Below are 22,075 nucleotides of genomic sequence, written 5' to 3' on the forward strand. Positions count from 1 at the left end.
AGTGACAGACCCATTTATTTTCCTTTTCCGAAGAGTCCATATCTCTTGTGACCAGCCAGTGTACTTACTCCTGTGGTGAAAGTGCCATCACATTACAGCTATTCCCAATACACACACATAGGAAGAGACATGCAGACCCAGCCTCCTCGTGTTGAGCCCCCCATAACTTTGACTGTCACAGCTTTACCAGTGCTGATAACAGTTGTGGACTATCTGTATCCCAGTCCCTTAGTGAGTTCCGTCACTTTCTATATCTGTCTCCCAAGTGTCTCTGTTGTATTCGGTCAACTAAGATAGCCGATACGCTGTCCAACCTCAGGTTGTGGGCCCCTCAGAGACTATGAGGTCATTGAGAAGGACAGTTAGATGTATAGAGGAAGTCTAGTTCACATGATAGTGACATGTCTTTCAATTGCAAGCTAAATTAGAAAGCACGTGTAAGGGTCACATGCTGCATTGCATGCATGTTTGCCATGATGACCATCCAGAATATCTGCTGTTGACAGATTTGACAAGAAGGCTTTAATGTAAAAATCATAAATGCACAACTGCTTTTGCAAACCATGGAGAAGAGTAGGTGTTGAAATATGGTTTTGTCATCAGTCGTCGTCAAGCGAATGACGATCAACTCATCTTTCCCATTCAAACATGCTGAACATTATATCATAGCCTGCTGGTATTTAAAAAAAATGTAACAAAAAAAAAACATGGCCGCCTCTGTACTGAGGTGTTTTACCTAATCTGAATGGAAAAATTTCATCCCAGGGTCATAAAAACAACATTTTTTCTTTAAGATTCTGGAATATCAATACATTATAACTGTCATTCAGAGAGTTGATTAATAATCCACCTTTGACTCGTGCTTCACTTTTCCCCTGAATAGTCTGACCATGACTAATGGTGTAAATGAATCCTGGCCGCCATCGTTTTCCCACTGAATGATTGTTTGGGAATTCACTGAGAAGTCTAAACATTAATGCAAGGAAATCCTTATTCAGGTGGAAGAGTTCTCAGTAATGTTTGTATAAATATTCATCCGCAGTTAGCCTGATGTTCAACCATGATGATGGCTGTCTCGTTAGCTGTTCCACAGTTTTCCTCCCACATATTCTCTGCTTTACATCAACTATTGGCTTTCTTTTCGCTATGGAAATTTGAATGTTGGCATTCGCTCATCATGCAACGCAGCGCCGCATGTACATGAGAGATCGGGGGGGTCACATTCCTGACTGCCATACATCACTCAGCTAATGGCTCTATTAGCAAAGCCTCCGAGGACACTAATGAAAAATGTGTATTGTTTAGTGCAAATATGCATGATAATAAGCTGCTAAATCATTCATAACATTAACTTTGAACGACATTGTCTCTGATGGCTGCAACGCACCAGTCCACCACTTTGTCACCTGGATGTAATTCAGCGTTGAAGAGCTCTGAGCACGAGGCTTGATCAGATGTTCCCTTGGTAGATTGCTTCTAATCTGGCCAAGGTGCTTGGTTCATCATTGGACCCATTCATCTTCCGTGGTGCCAGGGCTTCTGGCTCTCTGGGGGACCGTGTGGCCAATCGCACTGAGGGATGAGCACAGATTTACAGGGTGACACGTGCCATTTTGGATGGAGGCGAGGTGAGGGAGAGGCAGCTCAGGAGTAATTGACCTGTCAGTATTCTGCTGTGGTGCTGCTCCCCTGCCAGCCACTGCGGAAATGAGAAAACATTATTTTTAAAGCGTTATTTCCAGTTGGGCCAACTGTTATTTATTTCTCTGTTTGTTGCCTCCTTGTGGGGTCAGAGGATTGTCACCGTCAGAAAAACAAGAGAGTGAGGTTCATGAAAGGTTGGACCTGTCTTGTTCCGTCTTCTCTCTCTCTCGGGCTGTGGGTGCAGATCATTTGTTTAGATGAGGCGCATGTTCATCTTAACAATGAGCTTTCCTCTGATTTCTACCTACTGCCTTTGTGTTACCTGGCAGATCAATGGATTCAGTCGATATGTTTACTGAGACATTGTTTCCTTTCCCGGAAAAGTATTTTCTTTTTTACGATTCTTTCATTTCTTCACTTTAATCCCATAAGCTCTGACTTGTCACCGTGACTCAGCCAGGTTTTAACTTTATTGAGAGCTATTGTCTTACTATGCCAGGATGTCCGTCCACAAATCAATGCCAGCATTATTTGTGCGGCTCCACCGTCGTGAAACAGAGGATAAGCTATTAAAAAATAGAGAAGTTTTTTTAAGATGGGCTTAGCCATGTCAGACGTGCCCTGGTTTTCATGCGAATCCACCTCTAATGAGACAACTTGACAGCCTTCAGGCTCCAAGGCGATCCCCATAGAATAACATTTCCTGGAGAAGTATGTCTGCATTTGTGTGTCTGGTTTCTGAGCTCCAGCTCTGTCACATTCACACTCAATTCATTTCAGTTGATTCAACTCTGCATCCCATTAAACTATTAAAAACTCATAGGTAGGGTTTTGTTAATAACCGCACACTGTGCCCGAGGTGTCTCTTGGGAATGATTTTTGGAAAGAAAAGCTGAAGATCTGCTTTGTGTAAGAGATGTTGACACCACGGCACCACCGGTAGGATTTAAGGCTGTAGTATAGTATCATACCACTGCACTTAGTAATGGCTTACGGATGCTTTTTTATGCAATAGCAGGTCACAGTTTCTTCATAAATAATTAAAACGTAAATAAATAAATAATAAATAAAACAATAGACTATTTTGAAAAAAAAATCAAAATTTTTCCAAAAAAAAAAGAAAATTCAAATTAGGAAATTTAGTGAAGTGAGAATCTTTGTAGTCACTCAAACACTTCACTAATCTGTACAAAGCTGAAATTAAACTCACTCTCTGAAAGAAAGACAAACACTAAATGTTAGCCAAAAAAAACCAAAGTAACTATAAAATAGAAAAAACAGATGAAGTATTAATAGAAATGTTAAAAAAAGTTACCAAATATGATTTGAAAAAAAATGACCCCTCAAACATATTTGATATTTTTATATTTGAATATTTAAGAAGTTTATGGGACCCAAAACGTATTTGAAGAAAAAAGTCATGGTCTGCAATACATGTTCCCGCCATGCTTTGGAGTATAATACATATTGAGTATTGTCAAGTGTACCGCTGTACTGTATGTAACACCATGTCTGATAATGTGTTTATCTGACTGTTGACAAGGTTATTTTTCTCCCCCACCTTCAGCTCCCAGCGCTCCTCCTCAACAGGTAACAGTACTGACCGTGGGAAGCCAGAACAGCACCTCCATCAGCATCTCCTGGGACCCCCCTCCATCAGACCACCAGAACGGCATCATCCAGGAGTACAAGGTCTGTTGTGGCCAACTCCACATGAATTCTCATTTAACTGACTCAAAGCTCAATGGATTCAACTTTTTTTTTTCCTCCTTTTTTTCCTCTTCCCTCTCTCTGCCTTAGATCTGGTGTCTCGGAAATGAAACACGCTTCCATGTAAACAAGACAGTGGACGCAGCCATACGTTCTGTGGTGGTGGGTGGGCTGCAGGTGGGAGTATTGTACCGAGTTGAAGTGGCTGCCAGCACAAGTGCGGGGGTTGGAGTCAAAAGTGAACCTCAGTCTATCATCATTGGTAAGATCTGATTGGAAAAAAAAAACAAAGAAAAAAAAACGTTACAACATTCAGTTTCTCCAGCTGTTTCTCTACAAAGCAGCACTGTGTTAATGTTATGGGCGGGGTCAGCAGATGAGCAAACTGTCTGGGTGTTTTTTGTCAAACACTCGCTGTTTCCAATTTGATAACATTTTCGCGTAAAAGTCGTTTTTTTTTTGTTTTTTTTTTAAATGTGGTGTAGCCACACGTGATTTATATGGAGCTGAGGCAGATTGTGCTTGATTTGACCCATAACTGATGGCTTGGCCTGTAGCATGTTCTTATTTCCCCAGTGTCACTCACATAATCCATCTTCCAGTGCGAAGCCTCAAGCTTGAAGTTCTTTCATGTTTGCAGATGTGCAGATGGGTGTGTCCTCGTGGTTTTTGCGTCAACACGATGAGAAGCTGTTGTGCATCTTTTCATGCACGCCCGTGTAGTGTCACTGTACATATATGTTACACATATGGAACCATGTGTTGTTGCTTTGTTTCTCACCATGCCCCTAAAAAACAGTGTCGAGCTGCCGGAGTGAGCGGCGATTGGAGATCGATACAAAGCAGGGTTTTCTGTCTCTCATTTCTCATTTGGCATGGTGTGTTTTACTGGCAACGGAGAGAATTAGAGGCTGAGCTCAGCACACAGTCTGCTCACCTGGGGTTTTGTTCTAAGCTTTTTTAGGCTTTGTCTTTTTCAGTCTGAACATTATATTTCCTTCCACATCCTCCGGTTCCTGAGCTCCTCATTTTTGTCAATATCCAAGATGAAATTCATCAGAGCTGCTTAACCCAGCACTAAGACCGCTTCTATACTTAGAGTCTGTCTTCTTTTGTGGGATTTTAGAGACCAAACCATCAAAAAGTATGTTTTGTACTCTGGTTTAAAGTATAATTGATCAAATTTGTGGTGATGGTGTTGGTACCTGTAACTGTAAATAAGTACAGCACTCCTGTTATACATGATTTCATTAACTTTCACCTTAGAGCAGAAAATCATCCACAGCCGTGTTTTTAATTTCAGCTTCACTTCAGCAGACATCCACCTGACTTTGCACTCAAGCTGCGTGCCTTTCCCTCTGCCCTCAGGTAAAGAGTTTCGGGATGTGATTATACACGGGAACCGGAACAACAGTATCACAGAGCAGATCACAGATGTGGTTAAGCAGCCTGCTTTCATCGCGGGTATTGGAGGGGCCTGCTGGGTCATCCTCATGGGTTTCAGCATCTGGCTGTACTGGAGAAGAAAGAAGAGGAAGGGACTCAGCAACTATGCAGGTTGGTCTCTCGTCTCCTTTGCAAATTACCGCGGGTATTACACTTGTGTGCCGTGGCAATTTTTTTCCGCCACTCAGCAAAACATATTTTCCCCAAACCACATCCAGCACATACCTTCATTTGAAATTTGCCTCCTGAAAAGAGTGTGAATTTAACAAGCAGGTGCAGCTGTTCTGATTCAGCCTATGGTTGCAAAGTCATTCCGAAAGAAACTAGAATCAGAATTAACTTTGGTTATCAAAATGAAATACTTTCAGCTTCATTTAAAATTGTGCCCAAGATAAGGGTTTTCAATAGAACATGGTGTTATTTTTGTGAAATCCATTTATATTAAGAGGAGAATATCGATAAATTAAAATATACATTTTAGTCCACATTGTGTTTTACTATGAAGGTAAACATTAAATTTTAAATTGGATTGCATAGTATGGATAGTACTCCTACTTCCCTTCCTCTCATTAACACATGCTCTAGTCATAGTCAGTGCAGGTTTGATGCAATGCAGTCTGAGCCGGCGGCCTTGAAGAATGAGGCAGATGTCAGTGTGTATGTGATCCAGAAGGCTGCAGGTTTTTTTGACAAATCCACCCACGTAGTTGGTGAATAGCCCAGGGTGATGGAGTTGAGTAGGCAGACTGGACTCTCTGCTGGTCACTGAAGCTGGAGTTCATCTCACACTCCTCCCACACACTGACCCTGACGCCTTACTAAACAAACGCAGGTCAATACAGGAAACCACCGAGTCCAATGGTATAAGATTTAATTAGAGATCAGGAATGCTAACTAACCAACTAACCATTTTTTGCATATTTTTTCTTTTGCTGTTTTAAGAGAAGCAAACATGAATTCTGTTAATTTTATTGTCTGTCATTATTTTTTTTGTGTGTGTGTTTTCTTTGGTTTGTGCCACCATCTTTGCATCTCTGTAGCCTCTGAGCTGGCTGCTTTCCTGGCTGCATACCCTCTGCACACTGGGTGATGATGTAGTCCACACTGTCTGGCCCTCACCAGCTTTCCGCCCTAAATCTATTCTTATCCTCAGTGTGCAGATAGCCCTAAAGCACTGCTTATCCCTGCAGGCCTTTTAACGCACAACTTCTCTGTCTTCTTGTTTTGCAGTTCAGTCCTTCACCTTCACCCCTGCAGGTACTGTTCATTTGTCCTGTCTACTCACCACTGCCTCAACACAGAAATCATCGTCTTACCTTTTGTAGTATTTCCTAGATGCTTGCCTTGTATGACTGGGTGTCAGGGTCAATGCAAATCTAAACTGTAAAAAAATTAACATAAAACACATTGGGGAAGTTAAGAAAACAATTCCAAATTTATTAAAAGCCCTGACGACAGCCCTGCAAGCCTTAACTCTATTTGCTTCTCAGATTGTGTGTCTATTTTTATGTGAGTTTCCATCTCGTCCTTCATATCTTCCTTAAAGACAGTCTTGTGGTATAGAGTCAGAGACTGTCCTCCTCCTTTCCTGCCTCTCCTCAAATAACCACATTCTTTTTTTGGATTTCTCCTCCAGACTTAAATTATATCAAAATTAGCATTAATCTGTCTTTTAGGTGTCAGTTGGTCTGATGGATGTAGCATTTTATTTTTTTCTGCCCCCTCTTTTCGGCCATGCGTCCTTGTGATCTAAGAATATCAGCCTTTACTGTGGTTATATATGCATATGGCTACTTTAGCTGGGATATTTTTTTTGCTTAGTGGTAAACTATGGTCACTTTTATGGCTTTAATACTGACAAATAGATTAAAGGCTGAAGATATTATAAATATATATGTATGTATGCTATTTCTTACAGCCTGTGAGTCAGATGTGAGACATGTAGTTACCACTGCTTTAACAGATGAAGAAAAAGACAACGAAAAAAACCTAAATTTCAAACATCTCTCATCAACACAAAGCTCCAAATGCCTATTATATTTTTATTTCCTTTTATTAAGAATAGTAAATACACGGATTAGTCTTTGCGTTCTGCATTCCTACCATTAGATGTCACTATTTGAAAGAGTTGACTTTTAGGGGGCTCTGTCAATGCCCGAATCATTTATAAGTGACTACAGAAGGTTAGAACATAGTAAATATTCCACCAAATATTTTAAGTAGTGGGATGAAGCCAAAGAATTCCCCAAAGAAGCCCCTGCTACATGTTATCAGTGTGTGACTGATAACTGGGGAGATGAAGAGGTCAGGGGTCGGCACTGTGTCCCTTTTTCCTTTTCTATACTAACTAATAACATTTTAAAGTACACAGAGACCACTGTGATCCCAATGGAATCTACAGCCGAAAACCCAATTAACTCCTGCCTTTTCCACAGCAGCCGGAACAACAGATTATGAAATACATTAATAAGGCGGCAGAACTTGACTGGATATTCTCGAATGGCCACTCACCTCCGAGGAGAGGAGTCACATCTATTCATTAGAACACTTTGTTGAGTGGCACGTACAGGAAACTATATACTACACACATATATATATATATATGTATATATATGTATAAAATACAGCAGACGTTATGAATTTGGCAAAGAGAGATTTAGGTTTAGCCAAAGTGTGGCCGGAGACTCTTGCAGTGCCGCTTCTCGGCCAAACTGACAATTAGCTGATGTATCACGAGTGTCCAGTTTCAGCCTCCTGTCAGTTACAGGAGAGGTAAATTATTAGACTACGGTGGCACGCAGCCAGCAGGAAAGAGGTTTGATGGAATTTTATACACTGATTATGTGAACCTACCCCCCACCAAATGCTTATTAAAGCGGATTAATCTATATTCATATTGGAAAAAGTGCTTATCTGGGAGAGAGAGGCGAGACGCACAGCTCTGCAGCCGTGTCACTCCTGCGAACATAAAAGTGTTCCACAGCAGCCTAGAAATGTGCCTCAGTGCAGATATGGACTTCACAGGCCTCCCTGCTGCACAGCCTCCACCTCGCTCTCCTGTCACTCCTCCCTCACTCCACAGAAAACTCTCTCGTGCAGGTTTGCCAGTGATGGAACAAAGACACAGAGCCGCGGCTGTTACTAAATAAGAAAAACCAAGTCGCCTTAAGCAGTGGAGTTGCACACACACACAGACCTGTAATGTCTGTTTTTTATCAGAGTAAAACTCTTGTGCGTAACACCTATTTTAATTCCACCTGCTTGTGTTCATTTGTTTAAACCTGATTGTCATAAACAGACTCTCCACTGTTTCTACACCAAAGTCAGACAAATTTAAACTGTCTCGTGTTGTTTTAAATCCTAAAATTATATTTGTGAAACAGAATTCAGCTTAAGAAAGCTCAGTAATGTTGACAAAGCATCGATATGTGTTTTTAGCGGCCTCTGTAATCCACGGTGGGGGTTTCCTCCCGCAGTCACGTGCAGTTCGACGTCAAGCGCAGAAAAGCCCCCGCTCCCTCGTCCATGCCTGGGCTTGTTGTTAAATCTGACAGAATGAAATGGAAGAAGAAGAAGAATGCTTCCTTCCCGCTTTAATCTCCATCTGTGGAACACATGAGCCAAATAACTAACAGCTCTCTTCCTCTTTCTTGAGGAAACTATCTTTCATTTTCCTGTCCTCACTCTTTCTTCCTTTGGTATGTGGTGATTTTTTTAAAACCTTGCTGCTTCTCTGTGTGATTCACTGAACTTCTTAAATGCTCAGAACTCCTGTCGTTGTCACGGTCGCTGAGATAAAAAAGATACTTTACAGCCTTCTCTCACTTTGAACCGTGGAGTTTTACAATCCACAGACATAGAGCGGCCTTGTTATCTATAGATCACCGTAATGGAATGGTGGCTGCATGCAGGGCTCGTGGCCGAGCGCTGCCAGCACTCAGCTTCTGAGCTCACAAATAGGATATCCAATATGATTAATGAGGCCTCTGCCTTTTCTAATCAGCTTTTTGGCTGAGATTTAATCACAAATCTGATAACATCACAGCAGCAAAAAGAAAGATGAAATGAGTTTCCCCTCTCATCGTGTATCTCATCCTTGACGTCTCCACTTAATGCAGAGCAATAAGCGATTGTCATCAATGCACTCGTGTCTTTTGGATTTTTTTTTAATTTTCATGAAAGACATTTGTTTCAAAGGGGCATTCACAACATTTGTTGAAGGCATTAACTATGTGGCTGTGTAATAAAAACATAACAAATGTGTATTAATCTCCACCAGCACAGAGGAAAACAATACTGAAAAAATGTCATCTGAATGAAAGTACTAAAGCATGTTGTTTATTTTATGATGAAAAAAAAAAACTAATATCTTGTGCTGTCCTTCTCCTGACTTTTGTTTCTGACTTTAGTGACCTTCCAAAGAGTTGACGGTGGTCTGATGAGCAATGGAAGGTGAGTACAACACAATCTGAATTAAATCTTCTTAAAACCCAGTATGAAAAATAGAAAAACAGAGAATATGATTTGAAATGGCTATTTTTATACCACACTGGGTGAAGTGGACAGAACTTTTGCCTTACTTGAAGAAAGTCACTGGTTTGATCCTGGGTGGTAAATTATATTCTTGTGAGTTTTCTTGACCTGGTACTGTTTTCACCCATAGTCAAAAACCAGACTAGATGGTTAGGACATGTCGATCATTCACTCTAAGTTGACCATAGGTGTGAATGTGGGTGTTAATGTTTGTCTCTTACACCTGGTCCTGTGATGGACTGTGAATTATTCTGGGCGTTCCCTCGTCCTCACCTAATGAATTCTGGCTCCACCTTTTGCCACAACAACTAAAAAAGAGTAAGTGCTAGAAGATGCAAATGAGTACACAAACAATTAACATTTTTTTCTCAAATTGACAAACCTGCCTCAAGTGATTGTTAACAAGACGTTTCTTTAAAATCCGTCCTTTACCAAGACTTCACGTTGCATCCAAATAGCAACTTTTGTGTTCTTTAAGATACAATCAGTCTCTGCAGTACCAGTACCATCTTCACATATCTTTACATGAATCCTCCCCAATCATTTATCATGTCTACAGCAAGCTGCTCTTGATTCCCGTACTGATAAATGACTGATAGATTGATAGATACCGATACCTCTCCGTGCGCCTACCGTGCAAACTGGCGTGGAAATGTACATTCCTAGCACATCTCCATTCGTGCATCGACAGATGAACTCATAAATCTCCTGCACGGAATTAACAGAAACAATTTAAGCAGAGAGTGTTTTTATTTTGTCATTTATCTTCCATTGCTGGCTACAGCCAACCCAGAAGCCCTCTGGAGTGATAAATTTGCCTGTCATCTCGCGTGGGCGGCTGGAATCTGAGCACATGTAATAATGTAAAAATAATTACCCTGGGGAGAGGTGTGCGGAGGTACCCCGCATGCACCCCCATACAGACTGCTCCATTTCAGTGCGTGTTAGTGAAAGAGCGAGGAGCTTCAGAGAACAGGGCACATCTCAATGACACCAGTTACTGAGCTTTGTGGGTATTCAAGAGACTCCCCCGAGAATCACAGGCTTCCATCCATCTACCACTTATCACACCTGGCTACGTGAAAACCTCCTAGACTCAAACACTCGGCAGGAGATTGCCAACTAAATCTGACCCAGTGTGTCTCAGGGCTTCAGGGAACGGATGTGCAGGAAGCAGTTTTATTTAATTTTTTTCCCCTCTCTGTCACAGTTTCCGTACCACGATTGTCTTCTAAATTGTCTTTTAAGTGTTTAAGAGTTCACTTTTTTTTTTTCCAAGTATATTTTAGATTTACTGGATGCCTCACATGTCCTCCAGCTGTGGGCGCTCTGATTTTAGCTCAGCCCTCTCTTAGTTCATCAGTAAGAGAAGGGAGTGTACTGCTTGTGTTCAGTATTTTTGCTGTTAGCAAGTAAGTTAGACAAGCTTTGAGGGAAAAATGAATTGCAATTACAGCACCTGAAAAGTAGTTTCCGTTTTTCTTGATCAAAAGTCTGAACGGTTGGTATCATTAACATAATACAGACACACTCATAAAACTCAAAAATAAAATTCAAAAGAAAAATCACAGACCCATGGTATATAACTTGAAACAATTTTGCATTCATTGTTTTCTGAGCTGCTGCCATGCTCTCAGTGAATTAGCCACGCCGCTTGTCAAGCCTTTTCTCATCTGCTTCCCACTGTTGTTTTTTTCTCTCAATTTTCCACACAAGCGAGTCAGGTTTTTACAGTCAACAAATGTGTTTCGAATGTCTCTGTATTTTTGTTGTTTGTCCTCGTCATATCTTTAGTCGGGAGCAGTGGCTGCCATCGTTTTCACCACACTGACATGCTGGAGGACGCAGTCCGGGGCACTCGTTCTAACGCAATCCGTTAGTCACTCCAGTGCCATCAAATCACAGATGTTGCAACATTCCCATCTGCCCCGCAAGCAGAAAATGTGTAGCAGAGAATCAGAGGACGATGTGTTCATTTGTTACATGAGATGTTTATTGCATTAATTAGACAGTAGCAAATGAAGCTGCGTCTGTTCCCAGTTCCTCATTGGCTCCTGCCAAATTGCTCTGACTGAACAATTACACTTAATCGATCACAAAACAAATGATTCATGGAAGATGAATAGGCTGCAGATTGGTCGGTCTGGGCGATTTGATTTCGGCTGCTCAATTGAAATTGATAAAAGCCGATATGAGCTCATTGCTTATCCCTGCTGCCAATAGGGAGGTGGTAATTAGAAGGTAGTAATAACTTCCTATCCTTGCACTGATCAATATTATAGTGAAGCAGATTCACTCCTGTGAGGCAAAGTGAACAGGTTTCACTCACACTGTTGCTATGGAGATTCTTCTGCGTGTGAGGAACTGAATGCTTAATGGAAACAATGTCTTGGAGAGTTAATCTAGTAGTAATCTGGCTTTCCAGAAGTGCGTTCACTAAAGTGTCTAGACTTTTAATCCAAGTGCTATTTACCAGTCTGTAGGAACATAAGCACCTGATTTATGGAGTAGCCTGGAATTAATGTCTCTCACCTGGCTTATTTATAGGGAGCTCAGTGTCAGGGCTGTAAGGCTGTATTTATGGTTTGCTACTCATCACAAGAAACCGAAACGTCTAACAGGAAGAGGAAGCAGAGTTTTATCTGCCAAGGTTGCAATCCATCTAAGTTAGCTGTCAACTTTTTATTAGAAGTATGACCCAGTGTCCACCTCCTACCTATTTTCATCGCCCCACCATCGTATAAGCACTGGCACAAAGAACACACATAACGCACAATATAAAGTCAAATGTATACCCCGGTGAAAATGAGTCTCATTTTAATTATCCTCAGCAGCAATACAGCTGCGTGATGAATACAAGGACAACGTGGCCATTCCCACTGTCAAGCCCTTGTCTTTCAAATGGTTCTTCTCTAGTGAGCTGAGGAGGACTTGATGAAGCCCAGGCTGCCAGAGAGGGTGTTGATGAGACAAAGACATTGTGTTTCATTTCACACTGTGTATAGTTGTGGCGCTGTTTTGCTGAAGTGTGCAACGAGAACAATGACCTCTCTTTTTCATCCGCTTTTAGTCTGACAGATTCTAAGCACACAGGAGTCAAGACGGAGAAATGAAAAGGAAAGGGGATGGAGGAGTATCAGAGGGAAACAAAAGGGGGTTAAGGAAAGATGGTATGGTGAAAGAGAATAATGGCAGTTGTGAAGCATGGCAGGCAGAAATGGTGGTAAAAGGACGGGGAGAGATGTATTACCCTATAAAAGTGCACGTGTCTGATGCACAGCCATCAATTTGAATGACTTTTTCCCCCTGAGGGCCTGTTTTTGCATTCAGAAACCACTGCCAGGGTTCTTAGCCAGCCAGTGCTGCAGTTTATTTGGGCTCCCTACGCTGAAGAACAGCTCTGCTCATTTAGAACCTGTGGCTGTGGGAGAAACTGACTGCAGGACGCCCATTACCTGCTCTTGTCCTCAGGGCTCGACTCATTCCAAGTCCCTCAGAGGCAGCACATCACCCCAGTGGAGCTGAAGCAAAAAGCTCCACCAGGAAGCCAGGCTGCTAACTACTGTGTTACACAGCTGCTCGGAATTTGCCAATATTCTGTAGTCTGCTACATGCAGCACTGCCATGTCCTGGCGACGGGGAGTGTTGTGTTCATCTGGAGGCAGCGCAGTCCTCTTTATCACACGCAGTGCTCAAAATGTAATTCATTCTGAGTCCCTCAGAAAAAACAAATCTCCTGTGTCGTCTGTGTTTATAATAAAATAATGTAGCGTTTTTTTTTGTCATGGGAAGCCAGACATAATCATAATCATCAGACGCCTGAAAATTCTTTAAAAACATACAAAAAATATTAACATATATATAATTAAAAAAACAAATTTAAAACATCAAAGAAAAAGAACAGGAATTCAATGTAATCAAAAAAGGAGAATAGCAAAGCATGGTAACAAATATTTATAAAAATAAATAGGATTAAAATGCCTTTAAATAAATAACATATTTAAAAAATAATATTTAACTGCAAGAACCTGGCAGAAATCCAGGTTGCAATATTATTTTATATATTACCAAATGTGATTTCAAAATAGTAATAAAATAGACAATAAAATAGCAATCAACTAGTAACCACATTTTTAAAACACATTTACATTAATAATAATTAGATGAGTTGAGAAGCTGTAGGCCAACATACAGTTCCTCTGGTACTGTGACAATAAATCCCCTTCAGTTGTGGTGTAATAAATGAATGAATATAAGTCATTGTCGAAACACAGACAAAAGAATGGGACCTGTGTCAATCGAACATACTAGTAGTAATGAACCTGTACAGTAAAGTGGCCCTAATGGACTCCCAGCACTCACCCATGACAGGTTAAAGCCTTAATGGCTGCGTTTTATGGGGCTCACCCCTCAGGAGGGACACAACACCTGTTAAATGGACCTACCTTTTCCCTTATGCCAAGATCCCACAAGTGAGTGTGGGCATCACAGTGTCTCCATGCTGAGGTTTGACGTCTCATCAAATAAGATTTACAGTGTCTGGACATCACTGCGAGGGGTAGATGGGAAAACACAGCAGATCGGACATGATATTAACAGATATATGTATATCACACGCGGGCGTCGACATGCACTGCTACGCATGTGTGTGACAGAGAGCAAATGCATGTATTAGTGTCTCCACAGTGTGCTTTTTCATTAATATTTTTTGAGAATGTGACAGAGACACAGCAGGGAAGAAACAGGGAGATAAAGGTCTGGCTTTGCCTGAAGGAATTCCAACTTTGTACCAGAAGCTGCTGTATATGGGGCATTATTTCCTCTGAGTCTCTTAGAAGTCTTTCATAAGCTTCAAAGGCTTATTGCAAGCTTATCTCATGCAAACACACACTATTGCAACAGAACAACACTGAAACATATGTTTGATTATTTTTTTGTTCTTGTTCTTTCTTGTCATTGATTGTTGTCAGGCTTTTTTGTTATTTGATACAATTTTTATGATGCAGAATTGAGCAACACATTAATCTTCTTCTCCCTCTCATGTTTACGCTCAGTCGACCAGGACTATTGAACGCCGGTGACCCAGGCTACCCCTGGTTAGCAGACTCTTGGCCAGCCACCAGTTTGCCTGTCAACGGCAGCTCCGGGGGACCCAATGATTTGAGTAACTTTGGCCGAGGAGGTGAGTTCTGTTGTCCGGATATTTTTTTAGCTAAAGAAAACAATTCAGCAGATTAAAGATAAGAAGCTATCTTGTTTTTTTGTTCAACTTGAGCTCCAGCGTGTAATCACATTTAGTTGTAGTGTTTAATGTTTTTTTTAAAGCACCACAGGGCCAACTGCTCCTTCTTATAAGGCACAAATATAACTAAGCCAAATACAAATTTATTGCTTTCCGACAGATTTGTTTTAATGCCAATGTTGCGTTAGTGCAATAAACCTAACAGATTTGTTTTAATGCCAATGTTGCGTGCAATAAACCTAATTTGAATGGTCGATTTTACTAATCATTTAAAGACGTTGCTTAAAGAAGTTCAGAAATAAAAATTAGGGCAGAAATTAGCAGTGAATGTTAGCAGTAAAACTTCAGAATAAGGAAACAGCCAAAACAGAGGTACAATTCAAATAAAAACAAACCAACAAACAAAAGCTTTAAAGATAGGCAAATGTTTAGTGAAAAATTAGCCCAAAGCTAATTTTACAGCCTAAAATAGCTTAAAGTTAACACAAACATGTTATTGATTCTTATATAATCCTACAAATTCTCATAGATATTCAAACGTGCCTGTCCTTAAACAAAATGAAGACATATTGCTGGCAACACGAACCCCTGACTGACCCGCTGACCACATTTTGAGCACTGTAGTTGTTCGTATACGCATGCGGGATGTGAATGTACAACTTATCAGGCGTATGTTGGAAAACACATGTATATATCACATCGGAGGACAGCCATTAACCACGAGGCCTCCACTGTCAGCAGGCTGAATAATGGCAGATAGTCCAGCCTGTTGTCAGGGCCCATACCTCAGAGTGAGAGAATGTGTGAGGAGATATGGGCAGAGGAGCAGGGGGTGGACGATGGTTTGAAAGGATGGTCTTGAGCAGCCAGTCGTGAAGGACAGAAACAGCTTGACTGGCCCAGATGCGGACACTTCCGCCGTGGCTCTACATCATCTCCCCTTCAGTGGGCATGCAAAACGCGTGCTTTGAAAGAAAAAAAAGACTGCCTTCCCTTCCCCTCACTCTGTGACACATATGTAGAGTCGTAGTGTGATCCTCTGATGTGTATGAACAAAGGACAGAGGATAGTGACAGATCTGCATACAATAAAAAAATATAACTCTCAAGGTCAATGGGTGAGTCAGTCTTAATTCACTCAGAGATGCATAGATGACTGGTTATTCAGTTCTATAAATTGTAACTGGAAAACCTTTAATAGATTTACATCATCAATAATGTATATAGTAGTAGGATGACCTTTGTGAACTCTGCTCTCCATGGTTATGCTTGTGGTCTTGGCTGACCTCTGTGACCTTTGAAGATTTCTCTCCAAACTGAAAGTTTAGTTCATGAAAAAAGCTGACTTCTGAAACCAAAAACTAAATTTTAATGCTTTTAACAACAAAAAGCAAAGTTTGAACCTCCCATTTGGTTTAACATTTAGTTAAGTTTTACCCATTCCCTTACAACTTAAAGTCAGCCTTGACATTTCCTACTTTTTACTTGTTTCACTCATATTTATTCTGATTTTGATATCATTTAGCAAACATTCTGTGGCTTATTCACATTGCTCTTTTAACCAAAGGCAGTTGTTAAGCTCTTATTAAAATGTAAAGTGCAGCGTTTCTGCATCTGTTGATAAATAGTAAATTGCATCCTGACATGGCAATTAGTTTCCTTTTTGTCCCAGTGCACTTCTCACGCTGCTACAGTAGTTGCCGTGAGGCAGAACGTAATGGTGTAATCGATAACAAACACTCCATGTGACTAAGGCTTCTGGCACTTTCCTGCTTTTTAAGGGTTTTTGGAAACTACATGTGAAGCCAACCCCTACTCTCTCTCCCTCCCCTCAGATCTCCCCACTGCTCCTGCAGATAAGACTGGCACCATGCTCTCTGATGGAGCCATCTACAGCAGCATAGACTTCACCACCAAATCCAACTACAACAGCTCTGGCCAAACTTCCCAGGCCACTCCTTATGCCACCACTCAGATTCTCCACTCCAGCAGCATCCATGAGCTGGCTGTGGATCTGCCCGAGGCCCAGTGGAAGGCGTCGCTCCAGGCCAAGCAGGAGATGACCAACCTCGGCTACTCCCTGCCCGACAAGAATTCCTGCAACAACAGTAAGTCAGACTGAAGTGACAAATTACTGTGACAAAAAAAAACAAAAACATTTTTATAAAGGGAAAGTTTTAACCGTGTTGTGAGAGATTTCAAAATGTCTATAGAGAGTGTTTCAGCTGAAGCAAATGAATTCAAATATCCGAGGTCACGTTCATTGAGATTTGAAACTCCTCTACCCAGAGACTCTGGAGCATCTTTAAACCTCCTGCAGATGTTGAGGTTGTTTGGGGAGGTTGCCTTGAAGAGACTCATTCTTCCTTCTGCAGACATTATCTTGATGGCTTTCCAAGGCTAAATAAACACGTTTTAAAGGAGTTAGCAGAGATAAGTCATCCATTTTCCCCTTGCAGGGTTTCCAAGATGTGTTTCCCGTTCCTTCAGTCTCCTTCAGTTATTCCAATGTATTTCAACATGACTAATATTTAAGAAAACAATCCCTAAGACTTATTGGAGATCAGATAAGGGATTTTATAGCTGAGCTGAGTTCCATATTTATGATGCCATAATCATTCCCTGATTTATTTTAATTCATATTTATGATCCAATTTCCTACACTCTAAACCTAAAAACGTGTAATTTTCACACAGTCCACAGAAGGCTATGAATCTTAATCTTAAAAATAACCAGTGTCGTTTCCTGTGGTGTTGGTTCAGGGCCTTTGATGTATGATTTTATATATATATAATACTCTGCTATCAGCGCTTCTATCCTCAAATCAGTAACAAATGTCCAGCAAATGTGTGTAAACGAATGATGCTTTAAATCTGCGCCGTGTGTTTGATCGTTTGACAGCTGACGTGATCCTGCTTGCTTGTTGCTCTAACTGCATGTTTGCATGTGCTTGTGCTATGTGCCAATCACCTGACGCCACTGTGGTTTTTGCCCTTTAACCCCCATTGTAGCCCTCCTTTTCATTCCTGACTACCGATTGGCCGAAGGATTGTCAAATAGAATACCTCACAACCAATCACAAGATTTCAGCACCACCAGCTCTCACAACAGCTCAGAGCGAAGCGGCAGTCTCTCAGGTTGGTTTTGTTCAGCAGAGAACTTTCTAAACTAAGTGGGGAAATTCTCCGGGGCTCTGCTGCCTGACTTTGTTTGATTGACACCTGTCTTAATTGCTTTATTGATCCAACTCTCATGTACACACCTGACAAGGGTTTTTTTAACCTTCCACACCTCACAATCCTTTTCTCACTGAGCTCACAGTGTTATGGGTAGGGATGCAGTGTGTCTGTGCTCTACACACCTTTATAAAAGAATATATTAAAAAAATATTTTATTTAACATGGATAGACTACTATTAATACTAAATTTAGTAGATTTACTCATATTTACTGCATATTTGTGTGTTACCTCGCTAGATGGGATTGAAAATGGGAAATGTAATATGACTTTTCCAATTTTATTAGTTTTTTTACATAGACTTATACAATAATTTACCATTTTTTCTCATACTATCATAGCTTAAAGCTTACACCCTACATCCAATATGACCATGATAAATAATTTTTTTTTGTTTCTGTCTTATGGAAAAAAAGCAGTGAATTTTAGACTAAACCACAGAACAACGTAACCATGCATTACACTGAATATATAGAATAACACAATCATCCTCTGACAGAATATGGCTGTTTCTGCTAATACAGGGTTCCTGCCATCACCGCTGGCTCTTGTTAAAGCTTTGTCTCTCAAAGTGCCACTGTGTGAAGATAGAAATTGGAGTGAAGGGAGTCATGCACACACAAACACACTAACACACACACTATTAGAGATGCTTGGCTGGATAAAGTGGCAAAAATACCTCCTTTTCTCCCTCTTTTCCTAATGGTGGCCACTATACTAAAGCCTATGCTGAGAGAATTACAATGTCATTTATAGGACACCCAGACAGCACTCAGCCTGCCTCTCCTCCACTCTCTTCTTATCTAGTTACATGCCGGTGCCCTAACTGGTCTCTAATTCAGTGCTCTGGCACACAGTGGACTGAAGAGAAGGATGTGAAGAGGCCCTGCTCTTGGTGCAGCTTCTTGTCTCGTAGACACAGCACATTATTGAAGGCTAGGAATAGGGTTTGATCCATGAATTAAAATTAGAATTAAAACATTTAATTTTCAATTAAATATAATGAGTACTATGTACTACAGGAACAGTGAATGATTCTAGTCTCTGGAAGTATAGGTTGCTTGATACTATTTGAAATTAACTTTATGCATCCCAACCAGCATAAAGTACTCCACTGAAGTGTGTCAATGGAAATGCTAAATCTGCAGAAATGAAACAGACCTATTAAAACACACCAGTATGTGACCACATGTTGATAGATTAGCACCTGGAGTTGGAGGCAGCACAATTGTAGTCAATCAAAGTAAGAGCTAAGTAATGTACTGGACCTTACAGCAGAAACCAGTGTTGTTGTTTTTTGGTGAATTGAAGACAATAAAAGTAAAGGTTGTTAAATGTAAGTCTCCATAGTTTGTGGCTGGAGTGAGTGGACAGGATCTCAAATATTCTGCAAAGCAGAGGAGCAGTGCATGCTGGGAGAGTAGGACCAAGGTGCCAGATATACTGTATGTAACTTGAAGAGCATGTAGGTGGAAGGAGAGTGTTGACGTTTCAGCAGCCAGACACAAGACCAGGCGATGCATTGATGTGCTTGAAAATGGTGTGAGAGAATTATTCACTTTGGCTTCTTCTACTCTGAGTCAGGAGGAAAAAGGAAGTCAGATGGTTGGAGTTTGTAAAAGGAAAAACAGTCTGAATCTTTTGTTGTTTACCTGGTTGTATGCTGTGAATATTAGATAGAGATTGGAGTCTAATGTGCTGAACTATGTAGTTATGTAGGTGAGAGCAAGGAAGGAGTTAAATTTTCTTTGCCTTCTGCAGCTTTAGAAGAATAAAAGGAATAATGAATGTAAGTCCTGAAAGACAGGAGCAGGATGAGAAGAAGCAGCAGCATGGGTTTCCACTGGGGGCGTGAAGCTTCTCATTAAAGGAGTTCAAACTGGTGTTTTTTTTTCTTCTGTAGCCTTTAAAGCCAAGACTCTTACACTTTCCCATTAAACTGTAATGTTCAATATCATGTATTGCTCATTGTTGTGTCCCTGCACTCTTGGTGCCTTCACACCACACAGTGAACTTTTTTTTTACATTCTGAATAATTTTACTTTCAGTGGAAACCATGCTGTACCATGTCAGTGTATAAAGGCTTGTGTTTTGCATCTCATGTTCTTTTCTTACTTTGATTTAACTAAGTTATTAAATCATATTTCAGTAGTATGGCTTATTATCCTCTTATCCATCCTAAGTTAGTGGCTGAAAAATCCCTTTTTTTTTAAGTCGCTGCTCTGTGGCTTTCTCCCCTCAATACTGACGCACCCAGTAAAAACAAAGCGAGCTCAAGGCTGTGCAGCCCTACAGTTATGGGCCGGGACCGCCCAACCCTTGGGTATAAATATCCCCGACGCTGGATCTATATTTAGTATGTGTTCCCCTTTGAAGAGAGGCCCAGTTTTGTCACAGGAGAAGGTTGCTGTACAGTTCCTCTGTAGCTCCTAGCCACAGGCTGCCTCTCTGATTTTTTTTTTAATATTTGGGCTGAGCTGTTATAATTTCTCCACCAGTCTATCCTTGCCTCAGAAGTCTCATTTACAATATTGATGGTTGGCGTTGTGTGAAAGGACTGATGATGATGGAACAATCACGTCAGCTCGCCATTTATTGGTAAAAGCCAAGCGTCGCCCAAAGGTGCAATTAGAAAACCCAATTACTTTCCAACTATACTTCCTCTGTGGTGCTGCCTGCCTTGGGCTTACAGTTGTTTCTTCTATCACTTTCATTTTATATTAATCCCACCCTGACATGTCTTGTATCTCATCTTGCTTGGTGTGTATTTTCCCATGCCCCTTTTTTCATCTTCAACGTATTAAGTTTCTGCCAAAAATAGATTTTGATGCATAGTCAGAGTTTTCCCTGCTGACACGCATGTAAGAAAAAAATCTGTATAAATATGTCTTTCTGTTTCAAGAAGATATTTTGATGACAGTGATCTACTTTTTTCACCGTGCTTGAATCGAGAGTTTATCTAATTACACTGGAGCGCATTATATTACATTGCATGAGATGCAATATTGGCAGCTTTTTCTGTGGGACTAGGAAAAGTGATTACAGGCCTTTGGCAGGGAAAGGCTAACCAGCAGATGACAGATACAAATGTGTTCAGCAGAGTTTCTCAATGATAGCTTTCACCCGTCTGTGCGGTACGTGACGTCAGCTGGAGTTATTTTCTGAATTCAGTTGTGAGATGTTTACTGGTGCAAGTCCTACGGACGACCACAGATGTATTTATGTATGCAAATAATGAATACCATCTTTCCTTATTTCACCCCTGTGTGCACAAGAACCATTATCTGATGCATATAAAATATGCAGGAAAGTATGGGGGGATTTCCACATATGCCACAGACTAAAGAAATATAAGTCGTTGACCATGATATATTTTCACTTCAAGGTTAAATACATTCCCATTACACAATATAAACGGGAGTTAAAGTTTTAACTTGCTCCACTGCTTGATGTTGATTCGCCCGTAGGTAAAACTTAAATTATCTCATTTACTCCATACACTGGAGGATCTGGTTAAACTGTCCTTAGAAATGTTTCCTTTCCCAAGACTGCTATCTTCGGAAGTTGCCACTACAAATTATCTGCCTCATTTCACTGCAGCCCCCGCCTGTTCTCTTCTTCTACGCCAACCGCTCTCATGTCGCCTCTTACATTATCCATGAAACCCCTGTGGGGTCTTCCACTTTATCATCACTGTCATTTGTTTTCTTCATCTTCCTCATGCACATGCCCAAACCCTAAAGTTTAAATCTAAACTTTGACTTTTTTAAAGACATCACCATTTAGAGACTATTTAGTCCTTTCTTCCATCGAATAGTTTCCCTCCTTCAGGTGTGTATGTCAGTGGCAAAAATCCCTTAGGATTTTTAAAGCATTTCCCCTTTGCCTCTCCAACATCCTTCTAACTCCTCAACCCTATAAAGCTAAATAATTTGCTATCATAATCTCAGCATCTTCAACTCTGCCATGTCCAGCTCAACGGTCCTGTCTTCAATAAAATGCCATTGTCTTCAAATCTCACTTCTCGGCAGGTCTTAATATCATCCTGTTCTATCCAGAAACATCCAGTGTTCAAAATGATTTGGTCAAATCAACAGTGTGGACAGAAAAACAGCTGCAGCACGGCCAAGAAAGGAAGATTTTGGGTTACTGTTTAAAACCCTGAAGACTAATCCTGTCTGTGTTGACTGGTATGACCTCAGGGTTCACGGCTCACCGTGTATGTAGGGATATGTTTATAATTTCTAACTTGAAAACAGATTAC

General features: G+C 40.8%; 1 protein-coding gene across 11 annotated transcripts in view; it reads left to right on the plus strand.

Moving 5' to 3' along the window:
- Nucleotides 1-22,075, plus strand: part of robo2 (roundabout, axon guidance receptor, homolog 2 (Drosophila)) — a 279,131-nt gene that overhangs the window by 242,464 nt on the left and 14,592 nt on the right. For 6 of the 11 annotated variants that reach the window (XM_025055187.1, XM_025055192.1, XM_025055188.1 and 3 more), the window contains 8 exons: nucleotides 3,212-3,336; nucleotides 3,445-3,616; nucleotides 4,723-4,911; nucleotides 6,031-6,057; nucleotides 9,210-9,252; nucleotides 14,388-14,515; nucleotides 16,410-16,682; nucleotides 17,586-17,711. In XM_025055187.1, coding sequence (XP_024910955.1) covers nucleotides 3,212-3,336; nucleotides 3,445-3,616; nucleotides 4,723-4,911; nucleotides 6,031-6,057; nucleotides 9,210-9,252; nucleotides 14,388-14,515; nucleotides 16,410-16,682; nucleotides 17,586-17,711 — 1,083 coding nt within the window. The remainder of the gene's footprint in view (nucleotides 1-3,211; nucleotides 3,337-3,444; nucleotides 3,617-4,722; nucleotides 4,912-6,030; nucleotides 6,058-9,209; nucleotides 9,253-14,387; nucleotides 14,516-16,409; nucleotides 16,683-17,585; nucleotides 17,712-22,075) is intronic. The other 5 variants (XM_025055191.1, XM_025055194.1, XM_025055195.1 and 2 more) reach the window with 3 other exon arrangements.

Source organism: Cynoglossus semilaevis, chromosome 4, assembly GCF_000523025.1.
Source record: "Cynoglossus semilaevis isolate Cse_v1.0 chromosome 4, Cse_v1.0, whole genome shotgun sequence".
NCBI lineage: Eukaryota > Metazoa > Chordata > Actinopteri > Pleuronectiformes > Cynoglossidae > Cynoglossus > Cynoglossus semilaevis.